This window comes from Xyrauchen texanus, chromosome 30 (assembly GCF_025860055.1).
Source record: "Xyrauchen texanus isolate HMW12.3.18 chromosome 30, RBS_HiC_50CHRs, whole genome shotgun sequence".
Lineage (NCBI taxonomy): Eukaryota > Metazoa > Chordata > Actinopteri > Cypriniformes > Catostomidae > Xyrauchen > Xyrauchen texanus.
In genome coordinates, this window is record NC_068305.1 from 38,075,695 (window position 1) to 38,096,557 (window position 20,863).

The 20,863-nt window shown below is 38.5% G+C and overlaps 1 protein-coding gene across 1 annotated transcript in view; it reads left to right on the plus strand.

The window, feature by feature from the left end:
• The first annotated feature begins 821 nt into the window (after positions 1 to 821).
• The window catches only part of slc35f1 (solute carrier family 35 member F1), a 107,552-nt gene continuing 87,510 nt past the window's right edge, over positions 822 to 20,863 (plus strand). Inside the window, exon 1 of the mRNA XM_052098142.1 lies at positions 822 to 1,180. Within this exon, the coding sequence (XP_051954102.1) occupies positions 1,071 to 1,180 (110 nt within the window). The 5' untranslated portion in view covers positions 822 to 1,070. The remainder of the gene's footprint in view (positions 1,181 to 20,863) is intronic.

The window sequence follows — 20,863 nt, forward strand, 5'->3', positions numbered from 1 at the left end:
AGAGATCAAATAAGTAGAATCTCGGGCCAATTATTGCTATATTTGTTATGATCTATCATAGAAGTTTTTGAGGGACTGATTCTCTCTTGCTCTTGTTTAAATGAATCTGATATTCCTTGCCAGCTTTTTGTTTTCAAATACATATTTAAAAACACTGAAATATAATTCCTAGGTTTGTTTATTTATTTATATCCACATTTAATGCTTTTATTTATTCATTCAGTATGTTATTCTAACATTACATTTATAAGAGTATAGACCTTCTTTATATTACATTTATTAAATATGCTTGCAATTATTATTATTTTTTTTTACATTTAATAAATGCTATATTTATTTATTACAGTATCTAATTCTATGCACTATTTCTAATCATTGTCATTCAATTGAATACTTGAGAGAGAATAATAAATACATTTTATTATAACATTTTTATTAAACCTTTTAATAAAAATTTACTTCTTTATTTAATTGTTTTAATTATTTCTATATACATTTATTTATTATTATTTCATTCATTCATTATTTCACAAATACATGATTCATCTCCATGTATTCAGTATTTATGTATCATTTATGTTTCCATTTATTTACTAGTGTAATTTATTAGAAATTTCACAAATATTATTAAATTTATTTTACATTTATTAAATGTTATATTTATTTATTACGGTATTTTATTCATACATTTCAATAAGCATCATTTTTCAATTACTGCATTGGTTGGACTATACCGTTGGAAACAGTGACCTCTAGCGGTCACAGTGCGCATTTCACTCAAAATCGCACCGCCTCCTAACAATCACGCCAGTCCAGCTTTGGCTTTCAGAAAATGCTCGCCGAAACACCGGGGAACCTCTACTCACAAACCACTCAAGGAAACAGGTGCATGATCGTGCGCGAATCTGTAACATCCAGCGACCTATAGGACCCTCCAGCATCTCTCCTGCATCACTCACTGGAGATATATACACCTGTTTACACTCACCTGCAGGATGGAAAGCTGAAGCTGTCGGAATAACCAAAGAATGATCACTGCTTACTGAAAGCTTTAGTTTCCAGCTTTAGACATGATTCCCGCGCATCAGAACCATGTTGTCACCACTATTGAGACTATTCCATCAGAGACAGTCACAGCATCACCATCTGTGTTTGAGAGGATGAAGAAAGTGTTTACCAGGTAAGAGAAACTATCAAACGTTCAATTGGATGTATGGAAGCCTGTGTCTGCTCTTCCATGCTGGCAGAAATTCGTTTTACTTTGTCGTGCTCCGCGTGTATTCAGTTGTTCATTTTGGGATTGCATTTGGTTTGTATGTTTGCATTGTTTTGTGTGCAAACTGAGCCCACTTGTTCAAATGGCTAGATTAGAGTTTATAATAGTGGATCTATATGTGTTCTAGTTGTAGTCAATGTGTTGAATAATCCTGCTTTGGCTTCCCGAGTATTATTAGTTATACAGAAGTGATGCTATTCCTCGTTTTACCTTTATGAACCAAAAGCAATCTTTATTGCTCCAAAGAGCAACAATGGTCTTTTGGCAGCTATGAAGGAATAGTTCACCCAAATATGAACATTGTTTAACAAAATGTCAAATATATTCACCTTCGTTACCACTTTCTTTATTCTGTGGAATTAAACATGACACATTTTGAAGAATCTTGACGTAGGTCTTTTCCATGCAACAAAAGTGCATTGTGTTGACCAAGGCTGCACCTCTCTAAAAATGACAAAAATCATCAGAAAACACAATACAATATAGGCCTGTCTATTTTACTGTTCTTATGCTTTTATTTTTCATTCAGTATTTTATTTGTACATGTGATAAGGAGAATTATTAAATCGCTGTCAGGTATTTTCATACAACGACGGTATGTTCTAGTGACTGACTTTTAAGCTCCAAAAAGGACAGAAACCATCAGAAAAGACTATAAAATATATTTATTTCAATTTTTTTACCCATGCTTTCATTTTTCATTCAGTATACTATTCCTAGATTTTAATTCATGTTTATATTTATGTATAAGGATATTTAATTTGACTCTGAATAAATATGCTTGCATTTATTTATCATTGCATTTTATTTATACATTTTATGTGCAGAATTTATAAATCACTATCAGGTCTTTAACATTAATCAACAGTGCATTCTAGTGACTTGCTATCAAGCTCCAAAAATGACCAGAGGTTTTTTTTTTTTTTTTTTTTTTTTTCATTTTATGATTTTGCTTTTATTATTCAGGATTTTGTTCTTACATTTAAAAAAGGTTTACATATATTTATTAGATTGCTTTATTTTACATTGAAAAAAAAAAAGCTATATTTATTTATAACAGTCTTTTATTCATACATTTTATAAGTAGAAATTTGAAATCACTGTCAGGTCTTTTTCCATACGACAACAGTGCACACTGCCTACCTGCTGGTAAGCTTCAAAAAGTACAAAAATGAGCAAAAAGCACCATAAAAGTAGTCCGTAAGACTTCTCAATGAACCGGTTGATCTGGTTCACAAAATCAGACTAAACGATTCAAATTGGACCGATTCGCTTCCCAAGTTCAACTCACTGGCTTCATGATCTGGTTGCGGCAGTTCCCTTGGTTGTCATTTTTGGAGCTTAAGAGTTGCTGTCACCATGAACTGTCATTGTATGGAAAAGACCTGCGTAAAGATTCTTCAAAATGTAATCTTATTTTAGATTTTTTAGTTCAAAGCAAGACAGTCATAAGGGTTTGGAACATCCCGAGGGAGAGTAAACGATGACAAAATGTATGTTTTATTGGATGTGCTCTTCCTCCAATCTGTACAATTTACTTATTTAGTATTGACTCAGCTTAAATTCAAGAGCTATTCATGAAGAAAGTGCCACCGTTGTTGCTATTCACAGAGAGGATCACACATTTTCTCTTTTGTAAAAGTCACGATTCACTGTATAACGGTTACTGAGAGGTCTTCTGGAGAAATGCACACTACGCCTCTTTTGTCTTGTGGTGTGTGCGACCATCAATCTCAAGTGCATACTGGCGCCAGAGGAATTCTCTTCTGAACGCCCATTCAAGTGTACTTATACACAGCGAAAACCCATTTGGCCCAAAGAAACTCTGATCCAAGCAAGTCGGGTTGAAAATCTCCACTTGATTAACTTCCAAGCTGCCAGAGTTCATGTTATGGGTGAAGGCCAGTATCAGAAATTATCTTTATTAAATGGCAATATTTGCCCCCAGTTGAGCTACAGAAACACTATATGCTATATATATCATAATGCAATATGTGATGAAACATATCATATGTTAAATAATGTCATATTTGGAGGCATTTTTACCTCAAGCCCTAGCTAATTTCTTATGCTGGTTGCTGCAATAATTGGAACGTTCCACCTTTACACACGTTGTACAAGTGTTTATGCATGCACAGAAGTGTCAGATGAGTCAGGCTGCCTGTGGTCTCTCTCTCTCTCTCTCTCTTTTCCATCTGCTGGTGCTTTTTATCCCAGCCACTTGCCTTTATCTCCCAGAACAATGTCCCAGGGGGTGGAATCTGTGCAGGGGCAGATCAGGTTGCACGCTGGCTGCTCCTGGGCCCATTGTAAACCTGCCAAGAGAGGAATCTGCTCTTGGGGTGAAATTGAGGCCTGTTCTTGTTTCAGAGGAATTGCTGCACAGTCAGAGGGATCTGTGAACCAGCGGGATGCCACTGTATTGAAATTATCATTTTCAGTGATGCTTGCAAAGGTGAGCATCACTGTTATCTAGCGGTGGGATTCATGATATAATATAGATATCTATGTTGCGATTTAAAATTGCGAATCTTTATTTACATTTACGCATTTGGCAGATGCTTTTATCCAAAGTGACTTACAGTGCACTTATTACAGGGACAATCCCCCCGGAGCAACCTGGAGTTAAGTGCCTTGCTCAAGGACACACTGGTGGTGGCTGTGGGGATCGAACCAGCAACCTTCTGATAACCAGTTATGTGCTTTAGCCCACTACGCCACCACTCCTATTTATGTTTAGTGTCTTGCTTTTCAAAACTCTGATATAATGCATTCTTTCACTCATTTGTATAATTTGTGTACACTCGTTTGTTCACAAACAATGGTAAGGTTGCATTTTCACACTAAAATTAGATTTTTACTGATAGTTAGGTTTAGGGTTGGGGTTCGGTTTAGGGCATAGAGTTAATGAAAATATGCATCCCTGTTGACCGTATGATAGTACGGATGTCTTCAAAAACGACACCATAAATAGTTTTCATTTATCACTTAATGTCATACATAGTTCAGTAAACATGAAAAAAGCTAAATCAATATTCGGTATGACCACCTTTGCCTTTAAAACAGCACCTATTCTCCTAGGGACACCTGAATAAAGTTTTTCTTGGTTGTTGGCAGATAGGATGTTCCAAGCTTCTTGGAAATTTCACCACAGTTCTTCTATCTTTTTCGGCTGTCTCAATTGCTTCTGTCTCTCTATGTGATCTCAGACTGACACGATGGTCAATGGGGGGGCTTTGTGGAGGCCATGACATCTGTTGCAGGGCTCCCTGTTCTTCTATTCTAATCTTTTCTATTTGCAAAAGTAATTATTGGGAGTCTTAACATTTATATTTCATATTGTCACACTAAAGCTGATGATATAAATAACCTCCTTAAGACAAATGCTTTTGTGATGCATCTTATGTGCCTAAGACTTTTGCACAGTACTGTACAACTAAAACTACAACTCGCTTTTGGCGCCACTCTGTGGACATTTCACCTGTAAACTGACTCTCACACATTCCTATATGTTTAACAACACTTCCAGCTTTGGCCTCTGGGGCCCCACCGAGAGCGAGAACCACATTATAGCGACCAAGAGGAGGTTACCCCATGTGACTCTACCCTCCCTAGCAACCGGGCCAATTTGGTTGCTTAGGACACCTGACTGGAGTCACTCAGCACGCCCTGGATTTAAACTTGCGACTCCAGGGGTGGTAGTCAGCGTAAATACTCGCTGAGCTACCCAGGCCCCCAATCTGTAGTGGTTTTGAAAAATCCCTAAATCTTAAAGGGGTCATGACATGAGAAACCAAATTTGCCTTGATCTTTTGGTATATAAGAGGTCTTTGTATCATTAAAACGTCCTGCAAGTTTAATATTTTAAGCCGTCCTCCCCATTCTAAACGAATCATTTATTTAATCAAGCTCAAAATACAGCTCGTTCTGGATTCATGGTTAGAAGTGACGTGTCGGTTAGAAGTGACGTAACAGCGTTTGCATATGACCGCCTCCAGCACAAGATAACTACGCTTTAAGCGCAAGACAACTACGCTCATTTCGTATCGCCGTGCGCCTCACAAGTGTTCAGTCGATGGACAGCGAGCTCTGACAGAGACTACTTGTGCACAGGAAAATTACGATGCCACACAGATGTGCTGTTCCTGGCTGTGGTCAAACAAACCTCTGAATAAGCTGCCGAAAGATCCAGACGTCAGGGAAAAATGGATGCAGTTTATTTTTTGCGGACGTTCCAGTCACGGCAGTGTTAACTTAAGTGTTTGTTCTGTACATTTTAAGGATGACTGTTTTGAGAACAAATCTCAATATGATGCTGGCTTTGCCAGAAAACTGTTGCTGAAAGATAAGTCCGTGCCGACTATTCTGGGAACAACGACGACGCAAACTGTAAGTAATCTATTTTAAACTTTAAACTACTTTTTAAAGCGCAATTTCATTCATTATGAATAATCACAGTGTTTTTACTTAGTTTACTTGCATATTGTTCTGGCTGGAGGCGTCAATAATTGATACATAGGCACTGACGTTAGCCAATCATAACAGTGGGCGTTAACACTGAAGTCTTAAATGGAAAACGCCCCCAAAACAGACTGTTTGAATCAGAGGATGAGAAACAGGGTGGGAAAAGGTCATAAATCACTAGATTTTAAAAGTTTTTCTTAAAAATAAATATATTAATACTATAATTGCACCTAAGGGAACATAATAATACAATAAAAAAAACCATGTCATGACCCCTTTAAGTATCAGCCATTGTATTAGTGATGCTTGCTATGTATCCAGATAATTGTGTAAGTGCTCTGCTAAATCAGAGCTTCTGTATTGTTTTATACGCTTAAATTCTTCATCAAATTTAGCATAGAATAAACATAGACTGTTTAATGATGATATATATGTATATATTATGATATAAGATACTTGTATTCCATTATTTGTGTTTCAGTAATCTGATAGCATCATGAGCATGCAGAGTACAGTTCATCTAAATTAATGTTCTCTGCCTCTATGATCCATTCTAGACTGCAGTAATGTAAAAGCTTGTTTGGATGGAGAAGGTGAAGAGATCAAGAAATGGGAATTTTTTGGGATGCTGTATGAAGCATAATTGGCCAGTGAATAAAGGAAAGGTTAAAATGACACTAAGTAACTTGTGCATTGGATGTTTGTCTTTCATATGGCTTAAGAGACCAGTTCAACCAGCATGCAATTCCCATTGCTTGGCTGATTTATGCTAGTTAGTGCTGGTTTGGTGCTGGTCAAGCTGGTGTATCAGCATAGTCATGCTATGAATCAGCAAAATGTACCTTAACAAAAAAGATGCAATGAAAGTGCGTGATGACAGAGGCTAACATTCTGCCTAACACCTCCTTTTGTATTCCACGGAAGAAAGAAAGTCATAGAGGTTTGGAAAAACATGAGGGTAAGGAAACGATGACAAAATTAAAATTTTTTGGTGAACTATCCCTTTAACAAGGTATTCAATGTAATTCCCTGAGGGACCTATGATGACATAAAAAAGTGTTTGTCCTCCATTGCGTTTATTAGAGTCATGTTTTTGTCCTCACCTGATCCTGGGTAAAATTAGTTGATAAGAACCGACATTGCCTATGGTTGAAACTGTGGGTGCAGTAGTGTTCAGCTCAAATGTTTCAGATGTACAGTTCTTACTGGAAATTGTGCCAGTCCAGACTGGAGACGAGCAAAATGTGTTTTTGGGTGAAAATGGTTCTTTTCCCTGACTCACAGATCAAGATAGACAGCTAGGCCAGCTAAGCTTAATCTAATCAAGTTTTGCCTTTGAAAAAGCCAATTCTGTTGACTATATTCAGACTATATACTTTTGTAATCGATCAACCCATCTGTGTCAGTAGTTGAGGATCTGTAGCATATGGACGGGTCAGATGTTTTGGGTCATTTTTGGAAATGTGTCACTTTTATTAAAGGTGAAGTGTGTAATATTTGCGCCACTAGTGTTACCAGTGAAATTGCAATAATAAATTAAATGGATTTCTTGAACAATCCCCCTTGTATTCGATTGGTCAGACAAACGGGTAGTCCCGCCCCAATCTCACACCATTGGTTGAGTCAGTGTTGCTCTGTTGGGTTGATCAGAATGCTCAAACAAACGGAGCAATGTTTTGAAAGTGCCACAAAGTCTCCAGGGAATCAGCTTTTGAATGGTTTACGTACAGATTTCTCTGCAAATTAAAATACTTTAACTTTCAAAAAATATATCACATGTCTCTTTTGACATAAAGGAAGCTTGATTGTTTTAATCAGGTCAATTGACAGCATTTTTTGCATAAAGGTGCTCACCACAGCAACTATTTTATATTGTTTACACAGTGAAAAGCTCAATTTTTGCCCTTTGTAGCCTTCAAACTAAAGTTCTCAAACTTCTACCACAGCACAGAAATGTAACTGCTAGTTTACAACAACCACATGGATTTTTTTGTTTTGTATATATATATATATGCATATTATCAGAGAACTTGGTGGAAAATGCTTTTTCATTTAACAGCCTCTTTTAGCCTTAGAAATAATAGGCCATACGTCATGTCCACAGGATTCTTTCAGAATGCACATTTTCAGAGTTGTTAAGACGTAATGCAATCCCTGAAGAAAGTGGCTCCTTTGCTTAGCGATCAAGAAAAAATACTTGGAATGTGCGTGGCACATTGAAGAGGAGGGTGGGCTGATGTTATTGTTCTGGTGCATCAAAGCCATTCACATGGCAGCGTGGACTTCCTGCGTCTAACAGCGCAACTTTGTTCACATTTCCTGTGGTACCATTACTGCACACTGAATAGCTGAATTCTTGTGAAATGTTAAATGAAATGTGTCATCCATCTCTCTGAGGAAAAGATTGAAAAGAAAAAGTGTTCTGCACTGTGCTGAGTTTTGAAATAATCCTCTGAGAACTGCTACATAACAAAATGTAAACAAGCTGTTAAAATTGAGTTAACATTATGAAATTCTCCTGATAATGAGGCTCATAGTTTTGTTCACAGCTTTATGCCCATTTATTGCTTTCTGGAACATTCATGAGCAATTTAATCTAGACATCTTAATCAGCTTTATTTCTGCTTAGCAGGATGCTCTTTAACTCCTTCCTCAATGTCTTCATTTCATTGTTCAATAGCAGAATGATGTGAACAATAACGGCCAATACAACAGATGTACACTCACCTAAAGGATTATTAGAAACACCTGTTCAATTTCTCATTAATGCAATTATCTAATCAACCAATCACATGGCAGTTGCTTCAATGCATTTAGGGGTGTGGTCCTGGTCAAGACAATCTCCTGAACTCCAAACTGAATGTCAGAATGGGAAAGAAAGGTGATTTAAGCAATTTTGAGCGTGGCGTGGTTGTTGGTGCCAGATGGGCCGGTCTGAGTATTTCACAATCTGCTCAGTTACTGGGATTTTCACGCACAACCATTTCTAGGGTTTACAAAGAATGGTGTGAAAAGGGTATGCAGCAAAGCATTTGTGAAGCCACAACACGCACAACCTTGAGGCAGATGGGCTACAACAGCAGAAGACCCCACCGGGTACCACTCATCTCCACTACAAATAGGAAAAAGAGGCTACAATTTGCAAGAGCTCACCAAAATTGGACAGTTGAAGACTGGAAAAATGTTGCCTGGTCTGATGAGTCTCGATTTCTGTCGAGACATTCAGATGGTAGAGTCAGAATTTGGCGTAAACAGAATGAGAACATGGATCCATCATGCCTTGTTACCACTGTGCAGGCTGGTGGTGGTGGTTTAATGGTGTGTGGGATGTTTTCTTGGCACACTTTAGGCCCCTTAATGCCAATTGGGCATCGTTTAAATGCTACGGCCTACCTTAGCATTGTTTCTGACCATGTCCATCCCTTTATGGCCACCATGTACCCATCCTCTGATGGCTACTTCCAGCAGGATAATGCACCATGTCACAAAGCTCGAATCATTTCAAATTGGTTTCTTGAACATGACAATGAGTTCACTGTACTAAAATGGCCCCCACAGTCACCAGATCTCAACCCAATAGAGCATCTTTGGGATGTGGTGGAACGGGAGCTTCGTGCCCTGGATGTGCATCCCACAAATCTCCATCAACTGCAAGATGCTATCCTATCAATATGGGCCAACATTTCTAAAGAATGCTTTCAGCACCTTGTTGAATCAATGCCATGTAGAATTAAGGCAGTTCTGAAGGTGAAAGGGGGTCAAACACAGTATTAGTATGGTGTTCCTAATAATCCTTTAGGTGAGTGTATAAGAGGGGTTACACGTACATACTCATGTTTTTTTAGATACGTATAGCCCATTTTATGTCCCAGAATATGATTTTTATTAAAACTAATAGATTTCAACATTAGACATTTTGTATTATGATGGTCACATTAAAACTGACTAAGAAACTTTAGCATGGCAGTGACACCTACACCATTGCTACTTTTCGAATGCATTATATAGAGAGTTTATTACATGGCTCTCTGGAGCACTTGATTCTGGTCAACTTTCATGTCCATTTATGTATTTATTTGGCAATTAGTTTTGTAATAAGTGAGATAATTAACAGTCAGATGGTCATTTTTGCATTATAAACACTTAGACGCAAACTGAAGGTGGAATTCGGTTGTTTCTGGAGACTCTTCTCATATAATAACGTAATTTCACCTCAAATCATTATTTCATGTCCATGTAATTATTTATTTGGTAAATAGCCATGTAATTGTGGGATAATCTACATTATTTTGGGATAATGACCAGTTTACTGTAGATTATCCCTTACTCATGTGTTACTCTTGTCCCAGACCAAGACTTCCAATCTTAAAATATGATAATTATTATATTATAAAAATATGAATTATTACACATTTACACTTTTATAACTCTGTTAATATAAATAAAGAGTGAATTGAGAATTACCCATTTTAATATTTAATGTGTGAAAATATTTGTACAAATAACGACTCTCCCTATATGTGGCAACATTTTCTCATCTGCTTATATTAAAGCTATTAATAAAGTTTAAAAACAAGCTAGTGTACTTGTTTACCAACAGTATCAAGATAGCTTACGATAAAATATGTGCAAAATATATAAAATAACACGTGATGTGTGAAGAAAACAATCAAGGAGAAAACTGGTCAAAAAAGACTTCTCCTGTGATGCATGTACATACAGGTATATACACTGTTGTTCATTGTTAGAACAAAAATGTCATAAACTAGTGACAGTGTGAAAAGTGTGTTTTGAGAGAGATAATTTTTCAGTCCACAATTTCAAGATTACCCTTAGCTGAAGAAACACCGCCACATTAATAACCATTTTTACTCTTTTATTCTTTTTTTTTGTGTTTGTGTGAAGTGTAAGAATAGCCAAATATCACATTTGTGCCCACCATCAGGTCAGGAGAATGGAAAATGTGAGAACATTTTTGATTTCCAAACTCAGCAGTTGGTTTCAGCAATAAATCTTTTGGAGTGCTTAGGTTACGAACATGTGTGTGGGCCAGCATCAGCAATGCATGTTAGAGGTGGTTTGCCCAGACATGTCGGCTCCCCAGATAATTCACGGATCTGTTACGACTAGGCTAACAGCCAGTTTTATTGTTAAGGAAAACTACAATGAGAACTAATTGAAGTTGAAGATTTGTTTGACTGACAGACCGACCAACCAACCCACCCCTCGGAGAATGTATGTTAACATAATTAAATTTTTGCTAACATGGCTGATTATGACTTAATAAACACTTATTTCTCACACAATGGTAGTAGGGCTCAGTGATACAAATATATTGACATTTATCGGAAAATTATATTTTCGATAATGATGATAAACTTTCTTTTTAATATTTTGTCTGTATTCTACATCTACACAATCGGATCAGGTATGGGTTGCCAAAAAGGCAAGCAGTTCAGCAAAGTTATATACACAACTAGCTAATTGAACCACAGCCAGAAGTCTAGAGGCTTCATAGCCCTGCTGTCATGGAAACTGGCAATGAGGCTTGGTATCTGCTAGCTAGCTATCCAGCTAATATGATATTGTTGCGTTCCGAACAAGAGAACTCTGACAATGCAATGCAGTTATCGACTGAACACAACAGCAACTCCATAATCAACACCATTTCTGTTTATTTACGTACTATTAATTAAAAAAATTGTTTTAGGATGCATAGCGCTGTCACAGGCAAGAAAGTTTTTCCTCTTCTTGTGATGTCTATTGGTGGTCAGTAATCCAGCTTATGGTGCATTAACGCTGAAGATGATGAAATTGTCGAAATATCATTGAAAAGCGATGACACATCTTATGTACAGTAGGATTAAATTCTGTCTTCAATACTAAGAACTAACTTACCTAACTACCTTGAAAGAGCGAACTCAGAAGACACATAAAACATAAAACGCATCTTTGCAAGCTTTGAGATGAGATATGTAAATATGTAGATTCAAAACCCTCTTAACTGTCTTTTTTTTTTTAGAGGTGGGTGATGACGTCAAACAAGCCCACAAAAACGTAAGAATGCAAAAAAAAATGGACCTTGAGAAACAACATGTCTCAATATGGCACCATATACTCGCTTTTGGCGCCTCCCCCTGGACATTTCACTTGGAAACTGCTTGCAAAATGAATGCAGCACTTATTTTAATTTGCAAAAATGTTGTCATAGTCACAGTAATGTTCATGGTATCATGCTGAAAAAATTACCACAAATAAATGTTTCGCTTTTGATACACAGTATATACAAATTTTAAACCTTTAAACGTGAAAATGCCACTAGCGATAACACTAGATGGCCCTGAGATATTTATGCCGTTAAACGTGTTGAACTTACAGTATATTAATTAATGCATTTGGCAGCCTAAAATACATACATTGAAATAAAATTGAAATAAAAATAAATAAAAACATTTGAAACTACAATAACCCTGCTTTGAGGTAATGGGGAGCTGGCATGTTTTGACAACACATGCAAATGAAATATAACTGAAAAAAGAAAGAAAAGAAAATCTCTTCCCCTCAATTAATTGCCCCTCACAGCATTGCAGTAAAGTCAAATATTATCATTCGCTTGATGTCTGATTCCCTCCAGTGAGACGTGATTAATCAAGGTAAATTCAGGAGTGACACCTCAGTGTGTCAGTCTGCCTGTGAAAGAAGGATGAGCTGGATTCAATTTGTCTCCATATGAGCCACTGGGAAACTGGTGCTTTGATATGAGAGATGGAGTACTTAAAGCGACTGTGTCCTTCATCATAAATGTATGAATCTCCCCCAACTCAAAAACAATTGCACCCTAAGTCATGACGTCAAAGCGGACACAATCGACACTTTTGTAGCATTTAACCCCCTCCTAAAAACAAAGTTTTAATTTTACAAGACCATGATTGTACACACTCTCTCTCTCTCTGAACCTTAAAATAAAATGGCTGTTTTTGCTACTATACCTTTAAGAGTCCTATGTAAATGACCTTTTTTGATTCAAAATACAATTTTTCCCTTCAATAAACAAAGTTTTAGGATTTTTAAAAGTTTAAAACAAATAAAATGTAATGAAATGAAATATATTGTAGACTACATTTAGCTTTGCGTGGTAAACATTACATATGATGTAGAGTGTTTCTACATAGTATCAGACTAAAATCCCATTTGACATGTCCCCTTTTAAAATGCAAGGAATAAAAGCAAGAAATAAAAATGATATATATCAAAATTCCCTGTTCTTTACCCGAGTATTCTCATGAGGGGTCAGTGACAGAGCTGCGCTCTGTAAATGTCGCATCAGTTTTAAAGCTGGCCGTAATCCACACTGACAGACACTTTTCATCACTGTGACTGGAGTGATATGGAAGGTCTGAATCTTTCTCATGCATCACTTCCCTCTACTTGAAAGCACTTGAGCTGCTCTGCCTGATGACTGGACTGATTTAGGTTATTTCAGTGTCGTGAAGTGGCATTTTTTTGTGGTGTTGTTTGATTTACAGTACATCTGAGGAAGATACATGAGGAAAAATAAAAGCTCTGATACACCACTGAAATTTTTGGCAAAGAAAAATCTGTTTTCATTAAAGTAGTAGTTCACCGAACAATGTAACTTGTGTACTGACCATTTAATATCGTTTCAAACCCATGTGGTTATCTGTTTTCCTTGGAACACAAAAGGACATATTTTGAAGAATGTCCATTCTGAGGATTTTTTTTTCCTTCTCCATATTGCAAAACATATTGTGACCAGGGGCTGGCCAAGCTCCAAAAAGGATTAAAAAAAAAAAGCTATGTGAAAGTACCGTACCAATATTGTCCACCTCAGCTCTCAATTCTCATTTGCTTTTTTTGTGTATTCAAACTTGGCCCAGATTTGGTGTCAGTGGTGCCAAATGGCATTGGTTTTCATGTTTCCCGTTACCAGTCATGGCACGGCAAGTTGTAATATGTGAAAGTATGAATTAGATTTGAGAGCTACGGCGGAGGGCAAGATTTTCAGAGAATAAAGACTTGAATTTCGGTCTGTTCCTTGCACAACATCCCCTTTTGTGTTCCACAGAAGAGAGAAAGCCATACAGGTTTGAAACATCATGATGGTGAGTAAATTATGACACCATTTAGATTTTTGGGTGAGCTATTCCTGTGTTTTGAACATGAACCAAGTGCCAGAATGTTGTTCTTTGTGATAACTCTCCATGTCGAGGAAAACACTTTTTTTTTGTTCAAAGATATTAAATGTTTGCCCCTCTCCACCATCACCAAGGTTTGATGGAACCAGTAATTTTGTGTTTTTAGCATTATTTAAAAACTGCACCTTTAAGAGATTAAAGAAAGCAAAGGACAGACAGAAGGATTTATCATGTCTTAGAGAGGTTAATTAAAGGGTTACACTATCCTCGTTTGTCTTGCAACAAGGATTGCATGTTCATTTCCTCATGTTGAACTGGAATGCACTCTCCATTTCCGGTCCCCTTGTGTCCAAGAAACAGACATTATGGCGAAGCCATTTCAGTGGCATCAGTCAATATATTCACCACTAGTGCCAGATAGCACACTGTCAATGCAATAAGACATCTGTAGATTCAAACACCTAGCTGTTTATTCATTCTCTATCATTTTAACACCCGTTGTTTAACCACACAATTCACCAAACACGGCTATCAAATTTTGTGCTGAACGCTGTTTGCCATGTGTGCGAGTGTGGAAGATGCAACGGACTATCATGATCTGGCACACTTTACTGGGACTGTGTAGCATCAATCCTCCTGCGATCCAGGAACCTGAATTGGCTCTTTATAATGTGGAAAGTGCATTAGATTTCATGGTGTGTCTGGAGAAATGCTGGATAAAACACTGCACTCCATTAGAAGATCATCAGTGGAATTAATTAGTGTTGCCGCAAACACTAGAAAAACTCACTTTTGGTTGAGACTCTGTTTATCGGCTGATTTCAGTGGCCATTAATACTACCGGACTGGAAAGATCATTTTTTATTAAAAACTAATGTTGCAACCCCCTTCAGCATATCGGCAGTGCCATTTTACGTTCCGTTTGGCCCCGTTTGCCCACGGGAAAAGTCCCGTTTCTCCCTATGGACAGTCCGCCCCTTCTGCAACGTTAACTACAGCAATCAAATAACGCTAAGTTTTGTTAATGAGGTGCAATCTGTAATAATCCATATATATGAGGTGTGTGACTGCTCTAAAAGAACAAAAGTAACTTAATTTAAACATGGTGCAGCACTACTTCAGTGCATTTAGCACCTGGTATAACTGGACTGCGGGTGGATATGGACTCAATCGTGGGGTATATCCAGATACAGTAGGGGCACAAACAGCAGTGCCATTACAGGAAGTAATGCGATGTACAGAAGAATGGTTAACTCGCAACAGTCTTTGACATTTGCAGGAAACTTTAATGACACAGGAGAGTCCAAAATACTGGAGGATAAACAGACAATAACAAGGTAGGTATATTAACTGGTAAGTTAGACAAAACTTTGGAAGTCTGTAGTCTCGGGGGAAACATTGACTAGAACAGACAATGAATGTGTGTGAGAGCTGGGTATAAAAGCAGTCCTTGATTATTCACTAATGAAGTGCAGGTGCGTGTGATGAACACAGGGGAGAGTGAGCGCGTGTCCGCAGTGAGGGAGAGAGAGCGGAGTGTGGAGTGAGAGAGGGAGTCCGGTGGATCCGTGACAGTTATACAGAACCTCACAGCACAATCCAAGGTACAACATTGGAGTTATTTTTGTTTAATAAAGTGCTGCATAAAAGAACATCACAGATGTGCGATATTACTTAAATATAATAACATTACTATTGTTTAATTATTATTAGTAGTAGTATAGGGAATATTACATAACTATACAGTAATGATCTATTTCTGTCGTACTGTTTTCCCTTTAAATGTATTTATTTATTTGCCGGAGCTTTTATTTTGAAGTGTTTCTCAGTTGTTATTGTCACAGAGCTCTGACGATATGGCGATAGCATTTTAATTCGGAAAAGCCAGTCGTAACGTGATTCAAAGCGATTATTAAAACCGCAAAAGGCTGCTGATGTAGTCTGTATATGCACAATGCTAAAAAGTGAATTAGCATCCTGCTTATATTGCTAAAGCACTCCCATCACTCACTTTTATTAATGAGGTTCTGTTATAAACCTAATTTACAGAGAAAGGTGTTTGTTTGCTCTGAAATAAATGACATTAACATAACATAAGCAATTTCAATGCATTTAGCCTCCACCTGGTTAAACTACATTGTGGGTGGTTGTGAATAAAAAAAGTAACGTAACTTAATTTAAATATGGCGCAGTATTACTAAAGTGCATTTAACACCTTAACTGTATTGCGGGTGGTTTGTGAATAGGACACAAGTTTTAGCTCTGAAATATGATGCACAAAAGTGGCACACCTTTGTTGTGAATTTGCACCTTTTATATCTGAAAAAATGTTAGCATTTCTACTGTCATGATCGCTCAAATGTGTACAAAGACATCTCTTTTTACTTGAATTCTGTTGACCATCTGGTTTTCGTGTTGAGAATAGTGAAGCGTTTACCAAAAGAAGGTGTGTGTTTGCTCTGAAAAAAGTGATAGTAACTTAATTTAAATACTCACACAATTTCTACACATTTAGCACCCGCTAAGCAAAGCAAATATCTCTCACTTTTGTTACTGAGGTGCATTTTGTCCATCCATCCATCTTCAACCACTTATCTGAAGTCGCGTCACGGGGGCAGCTGCTCTAGCAGGGGGCCCCAAACTTCCCTATTCCGAGCCACATTAACCAGCTCTGACCAGGGGCGAAAATTTCATCAAAATGTTGGGGGGGACAATAAATATAACAATTCTCAAGAGCAATTTTTGAAGGGGACACCAAGGTTTTTTTTGTTGTTGGTCCTGACCCCCCGACCCCCCCCCGCGATTTCCGCCTATGGTTCTGACTGGGGGACCCCGAGTGTAATCTCTCCACCTAATCCTGGGTCTTTCCCGAGGCCTCCTCCCAGCTGGACGTGCCTGAAACACCTCCCTCGGGAGGCGGCCAGGGGGCATCCTTACCAGATGCCCAAACCACCTCAACTGACTCCTTTCGATGCAAAGGAGCAGCGGCTCTACTCCGAGCTCCTCACGGATGACTGAGCTCCTCACCCTATCTCTAAGGGAGAAGCCCGCCACCCTTCTGAGGAAGCCCATTTCGGCCGCTTGTACTCGCGACCTAGTTCTTTCGGTCATGACCCAGCCTTCATGACCATAGGTGAGGGTAGGAACAAAAATTGACCGGTAGATCGAGAGCTTTGCCTTCCGGCTCAGCTCTCTTTTCGTGACAACGGTGCGATAGAGCGAGTGCAATACTGCCCCCGCTGCCCCGATTCTCCGGCCAACCTCCCGCTCCATTGTCCCCTCACACGTGAACAAGACCCCGAGGTACTTGAACTCCTTCACTTGGGGCAATACCTCCTTCCCTACCTGGAGTATGCACTCCATTTTGTAATAAGCCTAATTTACACAGAAAGGAGGTGTGTTTGCATTGAAAAGAATGACAATGACTGAATTAAAATACTCACTGTGCAGAGCTATTTCAGTGCATTTAGCACCTGGTTAAACTGGATTGTTTGCGGTTAGTAAGTAAATAAGAAGCAGGTTTTTATGCTGAAATGCAGTGGTGCAACTGTGTAGTGAATTTGCTCCTTAATATGTGAGCATTTCTATCTGCTTTAAAAAAACTCAACCAAGCTCGTTCTTCCGGGAAATTGTGCGATCTAAGTCAAAGGTCATTAAAGAGAAGATGCGTCCCTGAAGATGGCAGAAGTCCAATTTTCCAGTCCTGTTCCCCCATTTAGCAGTGTCTTCATGACTGCCAAGGAGTGATGTAAGGCCAGGGACATCCACACATAATCAAGCATTGATCCGACTGGGGCTGTTTGAACATTTTCTCCACACCTCCAGTGCCCATGAAGACTAGACGCTCTCAATGCGAGAACAGAAAATGCTTTTTCCGCCCTGTTTTTTTCAGTGTTAAACTAAGGCATTAGAGCGTTGGTACACTTACTACATATTGACCGATTGAAATATTCTATGATTGTATCATTCAATCTATTTAACAGCTTAGATTATTTGTATACTCTGCAAGCCATGATATATGTTAGTTATAATATACTGTACTGCATGTTAACCAGTGTTCTTTAAATACATGCTTGTCACAATTGATTGAGTTTTAACTGCATGTATTTAGATGTGGAACAGAATAACTTACAATAAATCGAAATTGTGCCACTGTTTGAAGGGCACATTAATAATATTAAAATGTAATTCACGTTTCACATTCATGTGAATGAGCACATGCACATCACCTACAGGATGGCCACAGATACCATTAAATGTGTCATTCATTCATAATTTGTGGTTGGCAAATTATGCTCTTTGCCATTTACTAGTTTCCGCCCATATCTAACTCATTAACCCATTCAGACCCCAATTATGTTCAAGGGACAAATGACCATGCTTTATCACCCATGAATGAAAATCAATCAAAAACCTGAGTTGATGGTAATGTTTTAATAGTTATTTCTTATATATGAACATTTGTCCAAAATTATGCCATTTTTTTGTCTTTTCTCACATCCCACCATTGCTTTATTTCAAAGGAAGGTTTGTTGTTCAGACTGTATAATTGTGTGATATGACACTCATTGTTTTGTATTTGTGATTTGTGTGGCACCAAATGACAAAACCTTTAAAAAACAAGAAAATTCATGTCCATTGGAAAGAACACACAGTCTGATGGGTTTACCTAATTGGTGATTGATTTTCATACCACATTTTCATAGTCATTGCAGTTTTTCCCCTATATGCATTCAGGAGTGGTGCTGCGCTGCTGCTGAATTCTCATCGCTGCTGTTTATTGACATTTCACATGGTTCATTAATATCCATGATGCAATGTAACACTTGCCAGCACCAGTCAGTTGCACGCCTATACTGTGTTTAGTCAAATGGGACACCTGTATTAAGTGAAAGGGACCCCAACATATACACGCACGTATTCAGAGTGATTTCATCATATAGCAGCCCATCAAAGACTGTTCACGAGTGCATACACATACGCAGCAGAGTAGCAGGAGACCCGACATGATACCTTTTCTAGTGGAAAGTCTTTTACTCTGATAACTTCTTTGGCAAAGGTAATATAGGGCTCCAGACTGCGATTTAAATGGTCTCATCTTGCAATAATTTTTCCTGCTGGTGAGACTTATGTTTTTTTAGGTCAAACCTGTGCGACTACAGAGTTTGCCAACTCTTGTTGTTTATGCGCAATGCATCTGTTTTATATGAGAAAAACAGAACGTAAAAGCACTAGCCACTACCCGGATCAATGATCAGATGATCTGCGCCAGTGCAGAGTAGTCACACCCCCACAGCGCAAATCATTATAAACAAATAACTCTTTTTCAGTAAAACTCATTTGAATTTGGCTGTGGAAAAACCCTGTGAAAACCCTTAGTGTCTCTTGCCTTGGTGATTTAACGAGTTTAAAACCATGTTTAACGGCACACCATTATAAACAGACCAGAATATAAATAATAAGGCTGTACAATGCACACATCACCACCCTAACAAAACTGTATCTTGGATTTACTATAGTAACGCTTACTCTGTTAACAATTGTATTTTGGCTGATAAGCAATGCATTATATTCATACTAAATATTTGTATATTATTTATTTAGTCCTATTAAATAATTAATTTATAAATCCAAAATATTGTTTTATATTTTCTATTGAATAAGAAGAATCAGAATGAGCTTTATTGCCAAGTGTTCTCACGTACACAAGGACAATTTTTTGGTGAAATGGAGAAACGCCGTACACAAAAGTGTACACAAAACATTACAGTGAGCACTGAATATAAAAACTATATATATATATATTGAATATATATATATATTGAATATATATATATATATATATATATATATATATATATATATATATATATATATATATATATATATATATATATATATATATATTTCAAACCTGCAGTTAAACACATTCAGTTCAACATCCATTAGTTCACTCTATACAGAACGAGGGGGAGGTATCTTGTACTTGGTGATGCTTATCAGGCCTTTCCACATAGATGTAGGATCGTTGACTTTTTTCAGCTTTTCAGAGTAGCTTCTTTTAGCCACTCTGATTTCCTTACTAAGTGTGCTCCTGGTGTTTATGTGTAATAAAATAGTGAAAGTACGTTTCTGAGCACCTCAAGTGTCAAAAACTCCCAGTAAATAATAAACATGTATGACAAGGTGAACATGAATAGCCCATCTGTCACATCTGTCCAGTGACCAAGGAAGTGGCGTTAGGAAGTGAGCGGGGTCCAGAAGCCTGGGAGATGGCTCCAGGAAGGGAGTGAGGTCTGGAGGCCAGGGAGACAGCTCCAAGAAAAAGACAGGGTCTGGCGGCCAGGAATGATGATCCAGAGAAGGGGCGGCCACTGGACAGGGGTCTGACTGGGCATGGAAGGCCGCTGAGCAGAGGTCAGACTGGACTTGTAAAAGCTGCTGGACAGGGGTCAGACTGGATATGGGTGGCCGCTGGGCAGGGGTCAGACTGGCTAACAGTCTCCGCAGTGGTAGGGGAAAGCCTCCGTGGTCAGAAGCACAGGCAGAGACTGTGTAATGGCCTCCATGGCCGCGAGACTGGGGATTGGCCCCTGTGAACGTGAGCACTGGCAGAGGGACTGGAGGCCTTGGTGTCATGAGTTCAGTGGGCGGAGCTGGAGGAGGCAGAGCCACAGGAGGCTCAAGAGGATTAGCAGGCAGTGCCGCTGGAGGAGAAGTGGGCGGAGCCGCAGTAGGCTCAGGTTATTAACTTTCAGGAGGTGGAGCTGCAGGGGGTAAAGCAGGAGGAGACGAAGCCACAGGAGACTCAGGAAGAGGAGCAGATGGAGCCACAGGAAGTGGAGCCACAGGGCTTTCATTAGGTGGAGTGGGCGGAGCTACGGAGAGCTCGGAGGGTGGATCCACAGAGGGCTCGGTGGGCAGAGCCATGGAGGGCTGAGCATCAGAAGACTCCTAGGGCAGAGCG